The sequence below is a fragment of the Nelusetta ayraudi genome, unplaced genomic scaffold, assembly GCF_046127955.1.
Source record: "Nelusetta ayraudi isolate G7.1 ecotype Tasmania unplaced genomic scaffold, CSIRO-AGI_Nayr_v1 ptg000017l, whole genome shotgun sequence".
Lineage (NCBI taxonomy): Eukaryota > Metazoa > Chordata > Actinopteri > Tetraodontiformes > Monacanthidae > Nelusetta > Nelusetta ayraudi.
The window spans coordinates 2,725,843-2,747,709 of NW_027466067.1; the positions used below are offsets into that span (position 1 = coordinate 2,725,843).

The 21,867-nt window shown below is 45.1% G+C and overlaps 3 protein-coding genes across 17 annotated transcripts in view; all 3 read right to left on the reverse strand.

Moving 5' to 3' along the window:
- LOC142887252 (histone-lysine N-methyltransferase SETD5-like) overlaps positions 1-13,839 on the reverse strand; it is a 28,129-nt gene extending 14,290 nt beyond the window's left edge. For 6 of the 13 annotated variants that reach the window (XM_076024749.1, XM_076024743.1, XM_076024745.1 and 3 more), the window contains exon 1: positions 12,787-13,837. The gene's annotated coding sequence lies outside the window, so the exon portion shown is untranslated. Of the gene's footprint in view, positions 1-12,786 lie in introns of all 13 variants that reach the window. The other 7 variants (XM_076024738.1, XM_076024737.1, XM_076024739.1 and 4 more) reach the window with 3 other exon arrangements.
- A 1,549-nt stretch (positions 13,840-15,388) lies between these two features.
- Positions 15,389-18,672, reverse strand: LOC142887264 (putative peptidyl-tRNA hydrolase 2). 2 transcript variants are annotated; one of them, XM_076024771.1, is made up of 7 exons: positions 18,482-18,672; positions 17,291-17,404; positions 17,069-17,140; positions 16,883-16,954; positions 16,537-16,634; positions 16,334-16,448; positions 15,389-16,179 (listed from the first exon to the last, which is right to left on the reverse strand). In XM_076024771.1, exons 2-7 carry the CDS (start codon positions 17,396-17,398, stop codon positions 16,093-16,095), a joined length of 552 nt encoding a protein of 183 aa, XP_075880886.1. In that variant the 5' UTR covers positions 17,399-17,404; positions 18,482-18,672; the 3' UTR covers positions 15,389-16,092. The 2 variants fall into 2 exon arrangements, with proteins under 2 accessions (XP_075880886.1, XP_075880885.1); XM_076024770.1 differs by having other exon boundaries at positions 16,883-16,957; positions 18,482-18,671.
- Positions 18,673-18,989: 317 nt separating this feature from the next.
- Positions 18,990-21,867, reverse strand: part of plxnb1b (plexin b1b) — a 73,013-nt gene continuing 70,135 nt past the window's right edge. For both annotated transcript variants that reach the window (XM_076024734.1, XM_076024735.1), the window contains exons 38-39: positions 21,783-21,857; positions 18,990-21,643 (exon numbers count right to left, since the gene is read on the reverse strand). In XM_076024734.1, coding sequence (XP_075880849.1) covers positions 21,539-21,643; positions 21,783-21,857 — 180 coding nt within the window. In that variant the 3' untranslated portion in view covers positions 18,990-21,538. The remainder of the gene's footprint in view (positions 21,644-21,782; positions 21,858-21,867) is intronic.

A 21,867-nucleotide genomic window follows, 5' to 3' on the forward strand; every position in this document is an offset into this window, starting at 1 on the left:
TGCTGGACATCTGAGTCAGAGGGCTTTGAATCCGGGCTGCATTCAAAACCAGCGCTGAGAACCAGTAGTGCGGTGCGGCGGTTAGCCGAGGGTCGCAGGTAAGGAACACAACAGGAGCCATTGTGTGACTTCAAGACGCACGTGTTCTGCTGTTTAGCAACCGCAGCGTGATGCAGACACTGCGACAATGAAGAGTTGAAGCGCTCTTGGCCGAGCCTGGCATCACTAAATCACCAAGCCTGCGTTCACTGAATGCAGCGGAGAATACAGTATTCAAACACAGTACACCCAGACAGCAATATGAGAGGAAAATGATGCCATTAATGATTGCAAATCACTGTTAAAAGCAGAATTTGAAGCAGAATGTTCTGGTACTTAATCCACTGGACAGTATCAACTGAACTCTCAAAACGGCGTTTGTCGAATTCTGTGATCACCCTCAAAAATTCTGATCAGACATAAACACCATCATACATATAATATACAATAATACAACATTTGTTTGTTCAAAGATTTGCAAATATATGTAAAGCAAGCCATAGGAAAATCATACAGAAAGTATTTTATATATGATAAAATATAAAAACTTAATTAAAAAACTACATCAGTGGTTAAAAAGGAAAGACGGACACTGCCCCTTTTGTGTATGAAAATTAAACTGTAATGAGATTCAAATTAAACCTTCACCGGCACTTTGTCACCAGCCTGAAGCAAAGAAATGATTAAAAAGGTACGTTTCATTGACAAAGAAGAAAACATCTAAATCACATACACTTCAAACCAGGTCTTTGAACTCAAGTGCACAAGAGGTGTCCTGGTTGAACATTAACAGTGCTGACACATCTTTATCAGCCCGACTTGGAAGAGGAGAAAAACAATCTCTCGTGCCGCATTTCACTGAGCTGTTATACCGGCCCCAGCAAACGGCTCACCTACCCGCCTTTAAAAAACAATAAGGATATTTTCACTCGTGCAATAAGCCCCTTTCACATTCACACAGACGACAACACTGTGAATCAGAGGAGCCGTGGGGGGATTTCTCAGCTCCATTAGTTCGCTTCCCATCAGGCTGCACTTGCAGATGGAACCAGCAGGAGGTGCCGTCCTTCCAGATGCCTGTAGAGGTGAGTCATCCTTCATGAGGCCCAGCCCTCCAAATCATGTGACCAGGCACTGCTAAAACACTGACCCACACTCTCTCTCTCTCTCTCTCTCCCTCCCTCCCTCCCTGCCTCCCTGCCTCCCTCCCTCCCAGCTGCCCAGTCACACTCGGAGCTGCAGACGGCGGCGGCTGCAGCAGCAGCAGAGGAGGAGAAGGTCTCCTTCTTGTGCCCAGCTCACACACCACCACCATCACCACTACCACCACGGACAGGATTTTGGAATTATGCTACGGTCACCCTCCGGGCAAACGACCACAAAAACACATGTTCTTACCAACGCTACACAAAAACAAAACAAACAATAGAAAAAATCAAGAAAAAAACAAAGATTTTTTCACCACTGACGTGGCGAGATCGCCGCTTCTACCCGGCAGCCTCGGCGACGGGATGCGTGACATTTCCGTAGCGCTTCCCCCGGCTACGGCAACTGCTCCCCTCACTCTGGGGGCACCGAGGCAACCACAGCGAGGCTGGGGTGGGGGCGGGAGTGGGGTTGGGGGGGGTGTTCCAATAATGTCAAGGTCAGTTCAGCCGGGGCTTCTCTGCACCGTGGAGAATGTCAGCCCTTATTCAACTGGGCCGGACCGGGAGGAGAGCGGGTGAGAAATGTCAGCCCGGCGGTTTGTTTAACGGAGCGTTTGCAGCGTTTTCAGATTTAGATTCTGAGTTTTACACGTTTGGGAGGAGAGTTTGGCTCGCCATCGGGCCACACTGGACAACTGCGAGAGGAGCGGGAGCTGCGCAACCGGAGGGCTGACCACGGCCGCAGTGTGACAGACGTGATGGATGGGACTGGACACCCCCGGAGCAACCGTGCGCAGCTTTTCCGAGAGGCCGCCAGCCCCGACGCTCAAACACAGCAGCCTCGCTGCTACCTGGCTCACAAAGGGAGACACTATTTGGGCCTCTTCCAAAACAACCAGACGGTGAACAGGGGAGGTAAATTCCACACGAAGAAGGAAAGCCTTTCTTTGCCCTCCCACCTCCACCCCCTCCCTCCCTCCCTCCCTCGCTCACCTCCCTCCTTCCCCTTGTTCATTCCTCCGACCATGAATACCGGGCTCAGATTACCAGCAGGCTCAACAAAGTCTTTTCACTTCCACTAGAACAGACAGAGGCCATTTTGGAGAGCAAAGGGGGGGAGGGGGGGAGGGAGGGACGCATACACAAAATGAGCAGCAGAGGAGACACTCGCCCTCTCTTATCTCTCACGCTACGCTTCCCTCTTGTCATTTTATCACTCGTCCCATTTGTCATTAAAAAAGAAAAACACTAAAGTGTCAACATTGTAATACAGTGGCTGATGCGAAGCCAGGTCGAAACCACTGGGACCCTGAACACAACACAAAATGCCACGCAGAAAGAGAGCTCTGCAGTAAATTGTGTTTCAAAAACATGATTCTGTTTTTTTATTTAATGAGTTTTTTCATACAGACGGCAACACAGTAGCATGCAGCACAACACCAGAGTTGTGACTGGCGGTGGCCATTGTAGCCATGACAGTGTCTGAATATACTATAAAATACTTGTAAAGAACAACACATTGCTTTTGAACACGAACACGTAACTATGCTTAAAATGAAACTGTCAGGAGATTCCAGCAGATGGAAAATGTTAACATCCGTCAACACAACATCCTGTAAAAGACGTCGGCGCGAGAGCAAAAGGAGTTTTTTTCCTTCCACTTTTCACTTCCACTGGGATGGTGCGTGAAAATTATAGTTGCGTAGATTTTACTTGAATTACACGCACAAAACACACAGACGCATCAGACTGTATGGACAAAGGAACGGACACACATCGCACACACATTCGCAGGTCTTTGGCAGTGCAAGCCAACTCGCTGCAATCCAAACTTGTACTGAAATGACAGACTGACATGGTGCTGGAGGTTGCAGTCGTGGCAGGAACGAGGAAATACATTGCACGAATACTCACAAAGCCTGTTTTTAAGCGGAGCAGCTCAGCGTGCGCTGCTGATATTCAGGCCTCGCAGGGACTTTGCCAGTTAGGCCATCAGTCAAATACTTATCTGTCAGGTCTCGCATTTGTCTTGGATCAGGTGGGTGTACACGAACAATAAGCACATAGCAAAACCAGGCCAATGGATCTTTGAGGTTGCAAATATTTAAATACCAACTTAAACAACGGTGCATTACGAACATACACATTTTTTTGCATAATAAAGGAAACTGAGGAAATCTGTGAAAACACCACTGTGAGTGATGAGTTGAGCACAATGGAAAAAGCTTAACACAATCCCAAGTTGCGCACACAACACAAACCATAACAACTGAACAGGATATTAACCATGTCAGTTTAGCAGGTCACAGCTGGCAGGATGAGGAGCAGTCACAACTTTAGTTTCAGCAATCTTGGCACAGTCTCTGAAACTGTGTCAAAAACGATTTCCTCTAAACACCATTTGACCATCTAAGTTTTGAAAGGTCGTGATGACTCAATGGAGCTGTTGCACTTCCAAGAGCCAACTGTCACACCGGTGGAGTTCAGTGTGTTTAGTTTGTTGAAGTCATTGTAACTGCGTGCATCTTTTGTCCCAGCCAGGAATTAAACTGGCAACATGTGTGTTAATGGAAACAGATCACTGCCTTCCATCAGACCAGTGTTTCTTAAAGTGGGTGGAGGGCCCCCCCCCCCCCGCAGCCCCCCCCCCCTGGGTGCAGTCATGTCGGAGGAACACATGAGGTGGGGTTTGCTGTTGTTTATTTACACAACATAAATGACTGACAGAAAAGTGAAGGTTATTAGCACAACAGGTGAGAGCAATGTTCATTTTTAATGTCGTTTCAATAAAGTTGAAAACGGATTATTTTGTCACCATTCTGTCAGGATGGGGTTGTGGGGGTTTTGAGTTTTGAGTCAGCTACTCGCACAACTGGTTAGAAATGTTCAGTTTTGGTTCACACTCTTTCTCCACTCACTGCCTTCACCCCTGAAGAGGTCATACGCACACGGACGCAAAAAAAAAAAAAAAAAATGAACTGTGCGTCCATAGTCACACAATGTCCACCTGTGCCTGAGCAAAAACCTCCGCAACACATCCAGTCCGCTGAGATTACACCCGCCCACTCAGTCGGCCCCCGCACACATGCTTACTGTACGAGGCAGGATATGAATATCTGCGGTGCGTGCGCGCTGCGCAGGTCGCGCTGCACTCTCTGATCTAAGGCGGGAGGAAATTAAAGATGAGCGGTCGCGTCGCCGTGGCCTTGGCGCACGTGGCCAGAGTGAAGAGAAGGTGCAGTGTGGGCCGCTACCGGCATTTTAGCTGGTAGCAACCCGAGGTCTGTCTCAACTCGGCTGATTCAATTTACATAAAGCTGAGAGAATTACAGTGTAACGATGATCTAAGCCAGGGCAGGGCAAACCTTTTGACTTGATAGGGCCACGATGGGTTCTAAAATTTGCCAGAGGAGGCCAGATCAGGAGCAGATGGATGGAGTGTAATAGTGACCCACCTCATAGGAGGAAAAATATCAGGGGGTTATGTAGAAAACGTGCTTTCATGTCTATTGAAAAGGAACAAAAGCAAAGTTAAAACAAAATCAGTGTCTTTGAAGCCTCATGCTATTTAGCCCTTTATTGAAATATAGCTATTTCATGACTTACTTACTATTAATATCATTTCTTGACGTTCGGTGGGCCGGATTAAAAATCTTAACAGGCCGCATGTGGTCCCCCTGGCCGTAGTTTGCCCATGTCTATGATTTAAGCACCAGCATTTAGAAACTTACATGCATATTGTGCGTTTTGTTTCATGACATACTCAAGCACAGGAGACATCTTTACGGGTTTAATCCCAATAGACGTATACTAAAACGCAAGGTTCCAATCCTCTGTTTTCACCCCCGGCCCATTTTGTCGTGTTACTGAGATGCTCCAACGCGGCACAAACAAAACAATTATGTGACGTAATGGGACGACCATTTCTCATCGTTGGCCTTCACCGCAATTGCAAAGTGCATGGGCTAGCCGGAGCAGATCCAGCGGCAGAGGCAGCAGAGGCGGCAGAGCCAGGTGGAAAACACTCCTCGACACGAGCACTTCTTGTGCTTGGACCGAAAGATTAAAAAAAAAAGCCGACAGACCGAGTCTGCACGCCGAGTTCACGACGTGGAGGTGGAAAAACTAATGGCAGTGGGGGAAAGAAAACAACGCGAACATCTGCCGCGGTGTTGTGAAATGTGCGTCTGCGTGTTTCAAGGAAAAAAAAAAAAAAAAAAAAAAAGGTCCTGCGGCCAAAGTTGTATTGTCGCAGGACAATGCTCGCGCCCGAGCCGTGGTGCTGGCCGTTTGTCATGCTGAGCAGCCCGGCATCCTGGGAGCGCAGTGAGACCCGCCATTAATGCGGCAATGTCCAGCTGCTTGAATGGACCGGGGACTAGACTGGGGATGAAAGACACACAATGGAGAACAAAGGCCAAGTAGGTGCTATGGGGTATGCGTGCATATGAGTGTGTGTGTGTCTGGGGGGGTGACAGCGGGGCCAGCGTGACACAAAATCAATCATTTGTTTGGGCCCAACCAGGCCGGCCACTGTCCATTTGTGGTTTCAGCGACGCAGGCAAGGATTTAAAAAAAAAAAAAAAGGAAAGAAGGAGAAGGTCCTGCACTCTGTTGACACTTCTCTACTTCCTGCCCCCAAGTTCCATTTCCCCCTTAACCTGATGGAAATGGCTGCATTCCACGCATTGACCAACCACGAACGTTAAAAAGGCGTCAACGAGAAGACGCGTTGGTTCATCGCGTCTGGGATAAACACTGGGATTAATGTGCTGCGTTTTTAAAATCAGCAGGACGTGTGTATATTGTGCCATTAGCGTTTTGGCTTTATGCAATAGTCTAATGGATATAATTTGAAGGCAGGATTGCAACAAAAACAGCAGCAGCATCAAGGATGTCTTTTTTGTGCAGGTCAATATTTCATTTCAAGCTCTGCTTTTCACCGCCAGTGCCTTCATGCAGACAGCAAATATGAGGCAGCAAAAAGACGACGTTACCAACCGAGGTATAGAATCTTCGGATCGTTCGCCCGGCAACTACACACGTCAACCAATCACACTGCGTGAAGGTAAGAGACACACGGGTGTCTCTTACAGCTCCGCTGTGTTTTACACTAGATACAAACATTACTCAAGTGATTAAAAGAAAGACAATGTGCAGGAAAACATTGGCAAACAACTTGGCTATGAAAATTAGTGAGTCTCAAATTTGGATGTAGGAGAGTTGGTAACAAGACGGCAGCCTACATGAGAAAGATTTTTGGTGAAAGTACGTCTACCTCCGGGCCATTAGGTGGTGCTGTACTCTTTTCGACCGGCAGGTATTACAACACTCGGGGGTTTTCTCGCAACTCTTTTGAATAAATCTTTGTTCCTTTGTCCTTCTACCGGATCTGCTGGAACGCGTGTTCTGCTCGCTGACGCCACTGTGATTAGCAGGACAACGCCGCTCATCATCAACAACTCATCCCGTCAACTCACAAATACATGTCAATGCACACAGCCCCTGCAGATAATATCTAGAAAACATCAGGATGCCAGAACATACACTACCAGTCAAACACCTTCTCATGCAAATTTTTCTGTTCCACTTTCTACACTGCAGATCAATACGGAGGACATCAAATGTATGAGCAAGATATATGTAATAATGCAGCAAAGAAAAACATGTTAAATAAGTGTAAATATGCCTATTTATGAAATGTGACTAGAATGAAGAACTTAAATATAAAACGTGTTTGAGTCATTTTACATTTTTATTGTTTCCTACATCATTCCATGCGTGTTCATACGCAATGTACGAGTTACCTCTCGTGTATATCTAGAGGTAACCCTCCTCATGGTGGTGCCAGTAATTCACGTAAACCACCGACACCCAGATGGGGAAGAATGATTTTCAAGTATTGGACTATCAACACCACGAGGCCCTAAACCGTCTTGCCATTAGATAAGCCAGCGCTCTGGCGCTCTGACACGAAGCAGACGCCCTCTCGTCTCGCGCCACGTGATCTTACAGCATGACAAACACATTTGCATGACATTTCCATTTCCTCTTCTGGCCCGCAGGCTTAATCGGGGCGACAGATGAGGCTTGCACTGGCTCAACCTCACAACCCCATTTGCAACGCGTACATGCGAGAGCAGCCAATGCCAAGACTGCAAAGTGTCGCACCAACCCAAAAAATACCAAAAAAAAAAGGGGGGGGGAAGGGGAAAAGGGTAGACCTGTGGGCTTGCTCATTGGTCATTTTTGGAATACATTTAAATAAATAAAAAGCCCTGAAAATGTCAAACCCAAATGTGTATGAACGTGGATGAGACATTATTTCCTATTTTTATTGATGCCAGGCTTTGTTGAGGAAGTAAATCAAATCTAGGTTCAGAGGGTTCAGAGGCAGCCGTCTATTTTAAGACCGAGCCTGTTTTCAACATGTGAGTGAATGGCCCCGGATAAGCCTGTTTACAAAAAGGAGGGCTGCAACACCCACCTCAATCTACCCAACAGGAACCATTTGTCTCAAGGTGACAGAGCGAGGAACTCAAGAACAACAACAACCCAAGAAAAAAAAAGAAAAAAGAAAAGAAAGAATGGCAGCAACCATTCAATTCCTCTCTCGATTTCAGTGCCGCTGTAGTGCATTACAAAACATGGCAGCTTGAGAGCGGCGGCTTGGTGTCAGATGACACGACTTTGGTGCAAACGCTACCCTCGCTTGTTTTTCCCCCCCTCGCGTCTCGCTTCTTGTTTGCCTTGTTTCCCTCTCCCTGCCTGGCAACACCCTGAGCAAACACGTTCGCAAATGTGCTCGAGGATTTTCCAATCTCAGTTTCGCCCGACGGAGAGAGAATGTGGGTGTTATCATCCACCTTTATCTCTGAACACAGTCACTGCCCTGTTTAGTTATGTGGCAAAGGGGGAGGACAGGGTCTGTGTGTGTGTGTGTGTGTGTGTTTGGGGGGGGGTGTCAAAAATAAGGAAAGAGAGAAAGCGAGAGAGGGAGGGAAGGGTTAATTTGAAAGCCTAAAATGGCTGCCTGCAGTTAAGGTAGAGACAGAAAATGTGACCACTGGTCAGCCAAGTATGAAAAAAACAACGCAGACAGCCAGTGTGACAGTGAGAGAAAAAGAAGGAAATGAAGGACAGAACACAGGGGGGCAATAAAACAAGAAAGGAGAGAGGGAGGGCGAGAGCGAGCGAGCGAGAGAGAGAGATGACTACGTAGATTGCCTGCCTCACCCCCCTTTCAGCAGGTTTTTTTTTTTTTTTGCCCTACTCGTTCTTCCTCCTCCTCCTCCTCCTCCTCCTCCTCCTCCTCCTCCATTATTCTCCCAAGAAGCATTGCTTCTCGGCACGAAACGGAATCCACCAGCACAGCCCTCTGCAACACGGCTCTCGCAGCGCTGAGGAAACGCAGTGGCCCATTGGAGCAGCTCCAGAGCTGCTCGGCCAATGGGAGCGTGCCGATGAGGCAGGCGTCACAGCAACTTGTTTTTTAACCCCGTTGTGCAAGTCCGGGAGCCACACAGGACACGGTGGCTGCAGAGGAGAGGCGACGGCGGAGGGGAGGTTTGCTCGGACGGACGGGAGCGGTGCACCATTTTCAAATTTGAAAGGAAATTTAGAAGGTATCTCAAGTCAGTCTTTTGAATAGAACCAGAGGGAAGGAAAAAATCAACTTGATATGTATAAAGAAATGTTTATCGTACACAGATTTTCATATGCTTTTTATATAAGGCAGAGATGTAAAAAAAACAAACTATTTTCATCACTCGCCACGAGCGATTAAAAGGGAATAAAAGCATCAAGCGATAGACGACACACGGCTGCTGCTTGTTGGAATTTATTTGTTTAGCTTCCATGTGGAACGACAGCCAAGACACTGGCTCAGTTGACGTGGTCACATAGGCACAACACACATGAAGCCTCATTAACATGTCAATAGCTACACCTGCCCTCTATGTAATGATTCGGACAGCCATCAGCATGCAAATGGAAAAAGCTAAAGGGCCAGCCGCCCCCAATTCCTATTCCTCACAGCCATACTCTCCACTCCCTCTTCTCCGAGCGTCTGCACCAAGACAGAATCCTGTCTTCTTCTGGAAAGGGGCCAACATCCTGCCTCGGTCACTCTCATACAAACACAAGCACAAACCAGGGTTTACAATCTGCGCAGTACCAGATCAAGTCTCATCAGAACACACGTCTCGCAATTTTTTTTTATCACGTTTCCAAGAACAACTCGGCCCGGCAGTTAAATGTTTTGCGTTGTGTACTCGATACATGAATGTGAATGAGAGACACAGGCTTTATTTCCTCACCAAACAGAAAAAGCTGGGGCAGGCTAACCTTGAATGTCTGCACATTCCTTAGATCTCCACTGTTTCAGAGGCCCATATTGGGGAACACGGGTCCACATCCTTGTCCACACTCATAAAGCACAAAGCTGTTGGTTTTTTTTAAAGGTTTCAGCCAACTGTTGTTACTTATCAACCCTGACACAAATCTTGCTGTAATACACTTATACTCTAGACTCAACAAACAGGTTGGCATTAAAGTGAGAGCACCACCCGAGTGTTCAAGGACTGCAACGCAGGTTTGTTCCTCATTCTTACTTGTTTTTTACAAGCTGACTAAATGACAGCGGACACTCATGAATGTGTGTTGGAGTTCAATTCCCACTGTAAAATTGGCAAAGAAGGAAAATTAGCCAGGCAAAGTCAACTTGACATCAAACTGATAAGCACAGATTTACCTGACCTAAAAATAAATTGAGACTGTAGGCTTTCACACCGAATCAAAGTTCAGATGTGAACTGGTGTGTTTATGTCTGATAAAAATAGAGAGGAACTATTGCTTAAGGGGACTAGAAGGCCAAGGTGGCGTGGTCAGTACATGACGGCGCAATAACAAGGAGCCAAGCTGTACATGGCACGCTTTCCCAGGGTGGTAGTGTGAGTTACGAAGGCACGCCAGGGTTAGAGGCAGTGCTGGAGGGGCTCGTGTTTCCAATGATTCCGAGTGGCCAGGTTTGTAAGCTGCAGCCCACACAGTCTATTAAAAGATGTGAAACATATTCAGAGAATGTCGGTGGCAACCAATGAAATAGAGGCTAAACACACAGCAAGCTAGCTTCCAACAGGCATCAAGATCAATCCAAATACTTGGCTGAAGTTGACCCCATGGCAGGGCAATGGTGTCTATTACCGTGCCCAGCTTGTATTCTTGCACTCAAGCAAGTTTGAAAGACGATAAAGACTATGACTATATATTTTTTAAAACAAAAACAAAAACACTGCAATTACACCAACATTACATTTTCATTCTGTTTAGCATACAAGCACAAAATATGTGCTGCTGAGGAGCCACCGAGCTGCCTAATTACTTGGTGACTTGGAAGGGGGAAGAAAAAAAAAAGGAAAATCGAGAGCTTCGATAGTTGGTCTGACAGTGTTTAATTACAAGCAAAGTAATGTCTAATCTCTGCGCCTGCCGCGGCTCTCACTGCTCAGGACTCAAAGCACAACAACACAATGCCAGCCTACGTGGAGCAGCCTGGAGGAGCAACGCTACTCAGGTTGCGTTAGCAGCAGCCATTTGTGATTAGAAGAACCGGCGCTTAATTAATCAACGAATCTCGAAGAGACGCTACATTTCTCAGAATTGCTTTTGTACCGTGACAGTCGATCGTACACATTCCTCTTTCTACCAGAACCCACCCCCCCCCCCCCCCTCCCCATACGTGTGGTCAGCTACACGGGGGAAATGACATGATCTTTTAGACTCATTCGTACCGGTGTATGAGGCTGGCAAAGGACATTCGTCAAAACTAATCTATTTTCGCCTTTAGTGTATAAACAAATACCGTTATACACACCATAGTGAACAGTATCTAAAGGAGAGAGAGAGAGGACCGTAACGAGGTGTGTTCGTCGATTGAAACTTGTATGCTACGTTCCGACTCAACGACAATGTGTATTCGCGCTGTCACAGCAGGTTAAAAATAAAAGAAAGAAAGAAAAACGGGGGCTAAAAAAGGAAACAAGAGCTCCCCTCTAAAATACCACCCGTTTCTCCTAACCGCCACTGAAGCTGGGGGTTGGTAGGTGGGGGAGGTGAAGAACAGCAAGTCACTACCCCACAGATCAGGTTTTGTGATTGCTAGATCCCACACGCAGGGGGGAAACACACACACACACACACACACACACACACACACACACACACACACACACACACACACACACACACACACACACACAAATAGAGAAAAACACGGTCGGGCTTTCAGTTTGATTCACACGCCTGGACGAAGTTAGGAATGTTGCCTAAGACAACTACATATGATGTAGCCCAACACCATCACGATTCAGAAAACATGTTATTCCACCAAATTAAACGAGCTAATCCCCCAAAATGTAACAGAAACTGCGTGGCCAAAATGCAAATGCGACCTCTGGTTTAGACATAACATCCGGTTTCTGGTGAGAATGTCGCGAAATATGGACTCGGAATAAGAGCACAGCCAAGTGGAAAACATCCTAAAAGTTAGCTAGAAAGCTAGCATAGCAATTGTTGCCTATTGCTTGTCTGCTAACGAGCCAAGACAGCAGCTGCTTGCTGAGCTAACATGAATAGCAAATAATCAATGATCGAATTACAATTGGGACACGGCCAACTTTCCGATATTTCGACAGTTTCGTGGTTCCACGACAACATTTAGCACACTGTTGTCAAAACAACATAGCAAACGTTTGTAGTTGGGTCTAATACAACAAGTTTACACGTTACCTTACGCGGTCTAATTCTCAACTTCCTAGCCCAATAGATGAGGTGCACGTCGAGTCTAATGTACTACTCCCAGTCACACATCAAAACTACAAAATCAACTGTGATAAAACTACCCAGAATATGCAGTTCATCCGGTGTTCCATCCATAATATTTTGGTAGGTAGACCTCTGGTTAAAACACATTTTATAAAGTTGCTCAGCAAAACAAATGTATCCACGTTTCAACGAACTTACTAGAGACGTTGTTGGGTTAAGCAAAGGTGGACCTGAAGTCCACTTGATAATGTTTAAACGCCACAGTCGTACATATGTGTGTGTTTTATTCTCGTTATCCAAACTGAGGTTAACACTTGGGTTGAGAACGCATATTGGACTAAATGTCAAGCTATTGAAACTTCTTGGAACTTGCATAATATTGTGGAGTTATATGGAGCCCGTGTCTTGAAATAATATTTTAACATTTGCATACATAACTCGCAACGGTGGTGATTTGCCATACCAACGAGCTAGCGATCAAAATCAACACGAGGAGCTGTTCAAAGCCATAGCCCAGTCCAGACACAGCCATGAGCAGCACTGCAAGGCAGTCTATCAACATTGGGAGCTTTTTGACTAGCCAAGCAAGCCGCTTATAAGTGCAAAGGTACTCTGAGCAACCAACTTGGTTTAATAAACTTACACCGGGTACTTAGCTTGCTAAGTTAGATAGCTGTATAGCTATGTTTGTACGGCTTATAACACGAATAAAACCAATATTTTGCTACAGCATGCATATGTAAGCTGTTCAGTTAAACACATTTATGTTACTTACCTAAACCGGCATTCCAAACTTGTACAGGCGAGGCAAATTCAAGTGGAATACGAAGTCCTCAGAGTATCCCAACATCAAATCCAACCAGACCAGTAGGCCTGAAAAGCGGCCTCGGAGTCTCCTGTATCCTTTGCCCTTAAAAGTAGCTCCCTCTCCAGGGGTAGGAAACAAACTTCTCAGCGTCTCCCACGCATAGGCAGAAAGTTAAATTCCCTGTCCTGTTCAGGTGCACATCATCCAGAGGGTGTCTATTACAGGTCCACGTTGAAATAATCCATTTATATTAGTGTTCTGAATATTTACAGTCGGTATTTATAATGGGGTATGTGCTGCTGAATGTGATACAGGGGTCTGATTCTGTCTCAGGTCCTTACATTCGCCGAGGCGCCCATCCCCCTCCTCACCGGCATCGACCGCGGGTCCCAACGAATTTGACACACAACCACGCCACGGGGTTTCCCCGGCGACCGTGCAGGGGCTCTCTCCTTGGGCGGCCCTTGCCACGTTTCCCCGCCTCTCGCCCGTGATTGGTTAGACATGAGTCAGTCATGTTACACGTGAGCAATACACGTCAGTCTTTGGTAAATAGGAACGTCGATTACTTTTTTTTCCATCCCTTACGTAAAGGGGGGCGGGCCTCCTGTTGAGGAGTGGTGTGAAAATCCAGTTTCTTGAGAGATGTGCGTGCTGTTGGCATTACAGGGAGGAGAGCTCGAGAGAGCAGCTGGATCCGGAATATAATTTGACACCAAAAAGAGGATCTATGTATCTTCAAAGTTTCGGGAATCGCTCGCTATAAAAACTCAGATGCAATGGGATTAATTTCTTATCGATAGCGGGATTAATATTTTTTTTCTCTCCACTTTATAGGCTATATTCACCAGTCTTACGTGGACGGAGCTTTCACACTTAGCACATAGTTAGCTAAGCTAGCTACACGGGGTCTCTGGGGCCCAGTTCCAGGGACACAAGAGGTAGGGTTCGCCCACTGGGTCAGCCCCACCTACCGGCATGTCAGATGAACGGAGTGTGAGGTGTCGCTCTTGTAGCATCTGGCGAGGGGTTGGACAGGCAAATTGGCCAGTGGGTCCGTGTGTTGCGTCTACATATTATTGGTCCCTCCTACTTTTGTCCTCGCTGCTGCTGTTACCGAGGCTCTTCCCACAGTCGGCCGTACCAGGGGGGAAAAAAACAACACAAAACACCCTCATTTAGCAATGGCTCACTAACACAAGAAATTCTTCAGAGGAACCGGGAAACAAAACAAGCTGTTATGTTCACGTCCGCTTTATCAGTTTAAGAACGTCTCTTGTTTCTCATAAAGATGAGCGAACGTATCTAACTGACATGTCCAAGAAAAATGTACGACGGCCACGAAGCGCGCGATTTTTTTTTTTTTTTTAATAGAAAAACGCAGTGAAAGTGATGCGATTAGTTTGGTGCCATGTCATGATACTAGTAAGGGGACTTTGGTTGAAGTGATTAATGCCAACGTCATTTCTTGCAGAGGTCATAAACACCCATTGTACCACGAAATTAAGTTTGGCAATAGGGCCTGTCTGCCCAGGGCTTCCGGGTGATTGAATAGATGCGGGTATTGTTTTTTATAAAACAGACGTTCAGAAGGAAGCAGTGCAGTATCAAGTTTTTTTTAATACAAGATACATACATCCAATACTGTACTTTACCATTGCAGAGAGACAATTAAGTGCCAACGAAACGGCGGCGTGTTTTAGTATTAATATGTATCCGTGGGAGGAAATTTAAAAAGGCTGGCGCGGATCAGCGTGTGTTGCAACAGAAGGTAATGGCTAACTAGTCGTGTTACGTAGCCAATAATTTGGTGCGTCCACATCCGTCGTCGCAAGTCCAAAGTAATGCGGGAATCTGAATCATTTCCTATATATGCGTTCGACCCGAGGATGCCGTCGAGGCAGCCACAGGGACTTCCGTGGACAGACAAGACGTCCATTGTTAGCTGCGGAGAAAACAGCAGCGTCATACGGCCGTTCTTCTCTGCAACATGGCTGCTCTCCTCCCACCCCCACCACACTCTCACTGCCACTACCCCACATATTTCTTCCCTGTTGGAACATACTGTGAAAGAGGAAAGGATAATAACACGACCCGGTCTGCTGTTTCTTTTTTTTTTTCTTTTTTTGAAGTTGAAATTGATTTATTTCTCTCCATAATTCACACAGATATGGTATAAGACAGGAGGAAGTGTCGCTGTGTGGGGAAGGCTCCTAAAATATGACGGCTGTAGATGGTCTGCAGTAAATTAGACTTTGCTATCGCATGCATTAACTGTCCCATACAAATACCGAATATTTTTTTTTAAGAGTAATACAAAGCTAGAGACACGTTAGAATGAACACAGACACAAGACAGCTCGCAAGTAATTGTATATTAATCCTGTTTAAGAATATTGAGCAAAATTTGTTTTTCTTTTACTGTAAACCATCACCTTCCGTCATTCGGCGTTAACACACGACACTGTTGACTCCGCAGAGCCTCATGTTTACCATTACATCCAAACCACACCCCCAAAATATCAACGTTGCCTTTCTGTTCACATTAAGAAAATACGATGCAGTCCATGAATTGTGCGTAATGTTTAGTATGGCACAACACCAGTACATGGCCTCAATAGGTATACGTACAGGAAATATACCATTTATCCATTTGTATGAACTGACTGGATCTAAGGGGGTGAGTGATAATGCTTTGGGAAATAATTGTAAAACAACACACACACATTTTATCTTAAGAAACAGGTGACTATAGATGATCACTGAACGACACCCTTTTACACGGGAGTACAGGATCGAACAAGGAAAGCTATTCATGCAATGGGTGTGGTGCAACTTCCATATTGGATACCCATAAAAAAAAAAAAAAGATAAAAGATTACCGTCTATGCCATTGCAGAACTGGACAAAAAAAACGGATAAATATGAGAGTAGCAGTAAGACTCTTTTGAACAGATGAATTTTTGAAAAAAGAAAAGGTTAGAAAAGGACCGCCTCCATCTTGCAAACGACCTCTCTCCCTTCAGGCTGCAGACAGCTGACTGAGCGATGATAAAGAATGAAAAGGAAACAACGTTTGAGAGTGTATCTTCTGCTGCTGGGCTATTTCCCATGCTCTTACTGTCTTTGATTTTTTTTTCTCTCTTTTTTTAATAAATGTTACTCTCTCGCATGCCGAGGCTACTCCTCTGCTGCTGGGGAATGCCGCACTCTGCTGGCTGCACAGTGGCACTGCACAGGCACGCCTCTTCCCAATTGTGGTGTTTCAGCTTCTTCAGAGCAGTTTCAAACTCCCGGTAACGTTGTTAACCATCTCCTCCTCGCCCATGATGGCCAGGACAGTACGGGAACCAGACTCGACCTGCCGAAAAACAAGAGGCTCTGAGCTTGAATTCTCTTAATGTATTGACACCAGAGTAGTGCTGTAGTATTCAACCAACCGGTTATTTTGTGACATACACAACAAAGTTTAATAATGACAATTGACATAACATTTGGCAAAATTCTCTTCCCACCTGGGTAAGCCCTGCATCCTGGGCCAGATAGGTGGGCAAACTGAGGCTCATAGCCAGGGCCTGCAGCTCCAGGAGATGAGCAACACTGGTGCCTTGGAGCACCACCTTCTTGGCTCTGCACACACATCATAGACATTTCTACTTATTCAGGACAATGACAGGTGTAAAACTAGAATACTAATTTCTCACTTAACAAGCCTTACCCACTGTGGTCCCACTTCCAAGCCATCTCCCTCCAGCTGTTCTTCTCCTGCAGAGCCTGGTACAACCCCACAGCAGCATGTCCAACCTGGGCAGCAACCTATACAGAACATTCAGCATATCCCAACACAAGTTAACATTTTTTTGGTTGTGCTAAAAATTGTTTCAGACAAACAAGCTGGTCTTTAAACAAAGAACAACACTCATTCAATTATTTGTTTAATACTACAAACCCCAAAATTACACATGCAAAGAGATTTACAAATGTAGAAGCAGGGACAGATGTACAGATGAAAGTTGTTCATCCCTGTGTCTTTTCTCAGGATATAAAAAAACAAACAAACACACCTTTCCAACACCCATGGCAAGGTCCATGTTCACCACAAAGACCATTTTGAACATTAGGTCATCATCCCCTTCCTCCTGAGGATGACAGAACACAGGAGGAAACACTGAGATTTGGCTTTGGACGAAGTGCACAAGCTCTTACGTACCATGGTGTACCTGTGGGGACTAAGGCTAGCTTATGGGCACCTCATTCTCCAGCTTGTTGAAGTAGTACATGGCCGCCTCCTCGGCCGACACGTTCCGAGTGTGCAGCAGAGCCTGTGTGGGAAAAACAAGAGTGCCTGTGTCAAAATAGGGTCATCATACAGCACACTGACTATGTTCAAGTGAAGTTGAAATGAGATGAATTCAGATTCAGATGAATAGGTCCTAGATTATGTGACCTGGACGAAAATCCAAGATTCCCACCTGTTTGGCTGCCTCCTCTGGGATGTCGAGCTCCCTGAGCTGCTGCAGGAACACCGGGTTGACGTCCTGAGAGCCTGAGTCTGGGCCCGACTGCTCGGATGGCTCCATTCCTCTCTAGCAGCAAAAAAAAAAAAGAAAGTCAAGTGTAGCTTACACATTAAAAATAAATAAATAAATAAAACAAGTTTTTAAAATATTCATATGCGTTCTAACAGAATAATAACATAATGGGGTTGGGGCAGGGGGTGCGGGGGAGGGGTAATAGTAAAAAAAAACAAACAAAAAAAAAACACAAAGGGTTTAGGTATTGTTTAAAATTATGTTTTGTGCCTTGTTTGTAATAGGTGTGTTAATGTCTATGTCGCTGTTGCCAAGCAAATGTGTTGGATTGGGAGAACAGTGACAAAGACCCATCGTATGCCTTACTGCCCTATGTCTTTTTGCATTACGAGTGAGAAAACGGTGGTAATAAAATCCAGCCTCACAATTACAAAAGTAACATTGTCAAGGTGATGGGGGTATCGACTCTAACCCTATATGTATATAACATGCAGGAGAATCTAAACAGACTGATATTTTCTCCCTGTGCATGACAAAGATTACAAAAGAAAATTTAGAAAATACAAAGAAAACGAAGCTGTAGTGTGCGGATGACTTCAGAGTGGCAGCAGAAGAGCAGGGATGCAATCAATATGTTTTGGTTCGCTTTCGGAGCGATCCAATTTCGGAACACATTCCCTGCGATGATTGTTGACAAAGCAGAGCCTATAATTTAATAAATAAATAAAAACAGAGCTGGCATTACCTTAGAATTAAAAGTATGAAAAAGTATTACGGTAGACAATATACATTTCTGGTGAACGAGACGAGTTACGCAGTTAAAAATCAGTCAAATCTATGTGCCGAAATGCGGCGTTAACTCGCCCTGTGCGATGAGCGCTTGCAATGCTATGAGCTAATAGCTAACGCTGCTGAACCCGCCATTCAAAATTCTAGCAAGAAGCCCAATGGTTCGAGTTGATTTTAGCTCTCTTTTGACAATGACACATTGAGATAGTAGTTACAACGTGCAATATGCTTCGCGGATTCCGGAAAAGAGCAGTTCAGACAGTGGAAAAATAGATGCTCCTTGAATTTTGGCTAACAGTAGCCGCTAACAGCTAGCATTATGCAGGAGATGAATCTATTTACCTGTTTCGCGCAGGGCTATCACGACGGCACAAACGACGGCGACTGACCCACAGTCTGTTTCTTCTCGGTATTTGACTGAGGACCGATTAATCTTGCTTCGAGATGTGTAAATGCATACAATAGGATCCCCGTTCGTCTTGTCCAGGGCGCTGACGCTACTCCATGTTGGACCACTTGGGTACTGACAGAATGATTCCTTTTACGTTGGAATCAACTGTGCAGATTGCAGAACACTCAGATGTCCCCTGGCGTGAATAATAATAATAATAATAATAATAATAATAATAATAATAATAATAATAATAATAATAAAATATTTTTGATCATTATTATATTACTGGAGGTGCAAAGGTTCCCCACAACACCCACGTTAGTTTAATATTGGTGCATTTTATTTAAACACTGTACATAACTGTAGGTCCTCCACTTGACATTAGATTTCCCATGTCATGATATGTATACAGAGTTGGACAAAAAAAAAAAAAAAAAAAAAAGGAAAGACACCACATCCTCTTAGGAATACTTTATTACATCAGCATCTGTGAGAAGTTACACCTTCTCTTATTAAACAGGTTAAATCACTACAGTTACATTTTAAAATCAGTATGTACATTGATATTAACACACAGAATAAGACGCATCCTTAAAACTGCTCCTTGCAGAGCCTGCTCTACATTGCCCAATTTATACAGACTAATAAGAAGAGTTCTATCTTTTCCCTCACATGGTTTGTCTCTGATCTGGCAGAACAATCAGTACATGGGAGCGACTGGTGGCTTGTATGATTGCTGATGGCCTGGGCCGGTTATTACAAATCATTAGTTCCTAAGTGCGGATGGAGATCTGTGACACTAAAATGACTTCAAGAGCTGCATTGGCAGATGTAATGCAAATGTGAAATTTGGTGGAGGAGGCCCAGTCTCTTGATCTTGTGTATCTTCCAGGGCTAACCATAGTTTTAACTTAAAACTAAATTCAAGAAATAGTTTGCCTACAAACGATTACCAGTATAATTTATTATCATTGACATGTTTCAAACTGTGCCCATTTAATGTATCCGCTGCGGCACTGCCCTGTCCTGCCCAACACATTTTAAAAAACAAAACATGAATTACACTGGTGGAATGTGATAATCCCAAACTTGATATGAAATGAAAGACTTGTGTGGATTGAAAATAAATAATTTACACTTCAAACATGAGATATTGTAAAGTTGAGCTGAATTTATGAAAGGAATGAGAGCAGTCACATCTGCTCTAAATTAAGTTCACACAAAATCTTTGAAATCAAGCTTTTGGGAGTAATAAGTTGCCTCTTGCTGTTCTTTCCATGTTCAACAACAACAGTGTGGCCACTTCAGGCGTTTAAAGAGATTCAAATGGACTTATCTGTTATTTAATGGACTAATTTTCAGAATTAAGCAAACGTCCCCTTTAAATAGCAACCAGAAAAGGGCAGCGCTGTACGGAATACCTGGTTTAAGACAGGAACCAAAGCCAACCAAGGTAACCCACTGAAGCCGCCCCATTACCGGTCAATCATCAGCAGATAATAGTTGAACAGGTCTCTGCTCTGCACCGTGTGGCAGTATGAGTGCGGAGCAGTATCAGAATCATCAACAAAACCTGTATGAACCAGAAAAGCAACACTTAACCTTCAGCACGTGGAACAGTGCCACCTGGTGTTCAATAAAAAATAAACAGCACTGTGACCACATGGCCATCGCTGACAACATCACAACATGTACCACTGGTTGAGTCACACCATTACACACACACACACACACATACAGACTGTTAAAGAACAAAATTCACGGGAATGTTTAAAAAAAAGAAAAAAAGAAAGAAAGTACAGAACAGAACGGTAAAATGACCGATAGAATAACAGACTGGTGCTGTGCAGCCACTTCTTGTTCCACCTTCAATGACCTTCCTTTGACTTGCAACGCTTCCAAATACAATCGCACAAGTGGAGGAACGGAAATCAAGTTTGGGGAGCTGAAGTACCTCAAGAAGAGGCTGGTGGGAGTGTCACCGTCGCAGCCCTGGAGGACAGTTAGCTGAAGTATGCGCGGCAGCGTGGGTGATGTTTCGAGTGTTTTGACGCTGCGGCGCAGCAGGCTGAGGTAGAGAGACAGTGACTGATCTAACTACCAAGTGGCTGCTGGGAACAGCCAGTAACTATTTTGATCATAGACAATCTGTTTCAGTCGTTTGCATCAAGTGTGGAGTTTGACCACTTTCTCTTTGCTGCCTCTGATAGAAAGTAACAGGACTCCGTGGTTCACGGTAGAGTTTTACGGATGACATGAGGCGTCGTCGAGGCGCCCAATCAGAGAAATGAATAAACTACAAGTTGCAGCCCAAGGGTCAGGGGATATTAATGGTGATGCAACCATAATGTTGTCAAATATCAGAGAGTAAAGACAAGGAGAGAAAAGGTCTGACTTCCACATTGGAAATATGACAGCATGTTGCCAAAATACTTGGTACCAGAGAGCGGAAATGTAAACACACGGGAGCGCGCACACACACACACACACACACACACACACACACACACACACACACACACACACACACACACACACACACACACACACACACACACACACACACACACACACACAGATAAAAGATGTGGCCATACAGCAGTGACGAGCACACAGGGCGTAAGAGGTACCGCTTTATAAAATTCACTCCAAAGGGAAAACAGTGACACAAAAGTCTTTTAACAGATCAGAGAGGGCTGATTGTGAGCCAGCTGGTTTCTACTTCCTGTAAAAGTCTCTTTTTAGAAAAAAAATAATAAAAATTGGATGGACTGACTGGTTTCTCTGTCTAGGTCTGTCTGCTGTCCGTGAGCTGTCCTGCTCCTGCAGACAGCCCAGAACTGAAGTCGCCAAACTTCAATCGTCTGATTCTTCTTGAATAAAATGTATCGCGACTCTTCCTCTTCCTCCTCCTCCTCCTACTCAAAAAAGGCATCTTGCTCTTAGTTCAACACCTCCTGAACCCACTTGGGCTCTTTTGGCGGCACTGCAGAGTGTCTCCTCTGTCACAAGTCGGTGACTTTATTCTCCACGGCGGCGGCAATCTGCTGCAGCCGATAGCCGAGCTGCATCTTCTGGGCCGTGGTGTCCTCCTCCAGCGCCGTGATGATCTGAAGACAGATGGCATGACTTTAGAGGATCTCTACTCCTTCACACACACTGATTCTCAGTGTGGGAATTTGCATCCTGCACTGTAAGATCTCACAAAGAAATGACGGCGATCACACTCAAACCGCTTGCACACATTACCTGGTCGTAATATTTGTTGATGTACTTGTACAGCTCGTGCAGGGCCACCAGGTAGTTGAGCTCTCCGGAGTAGTTCTGAAAGCAC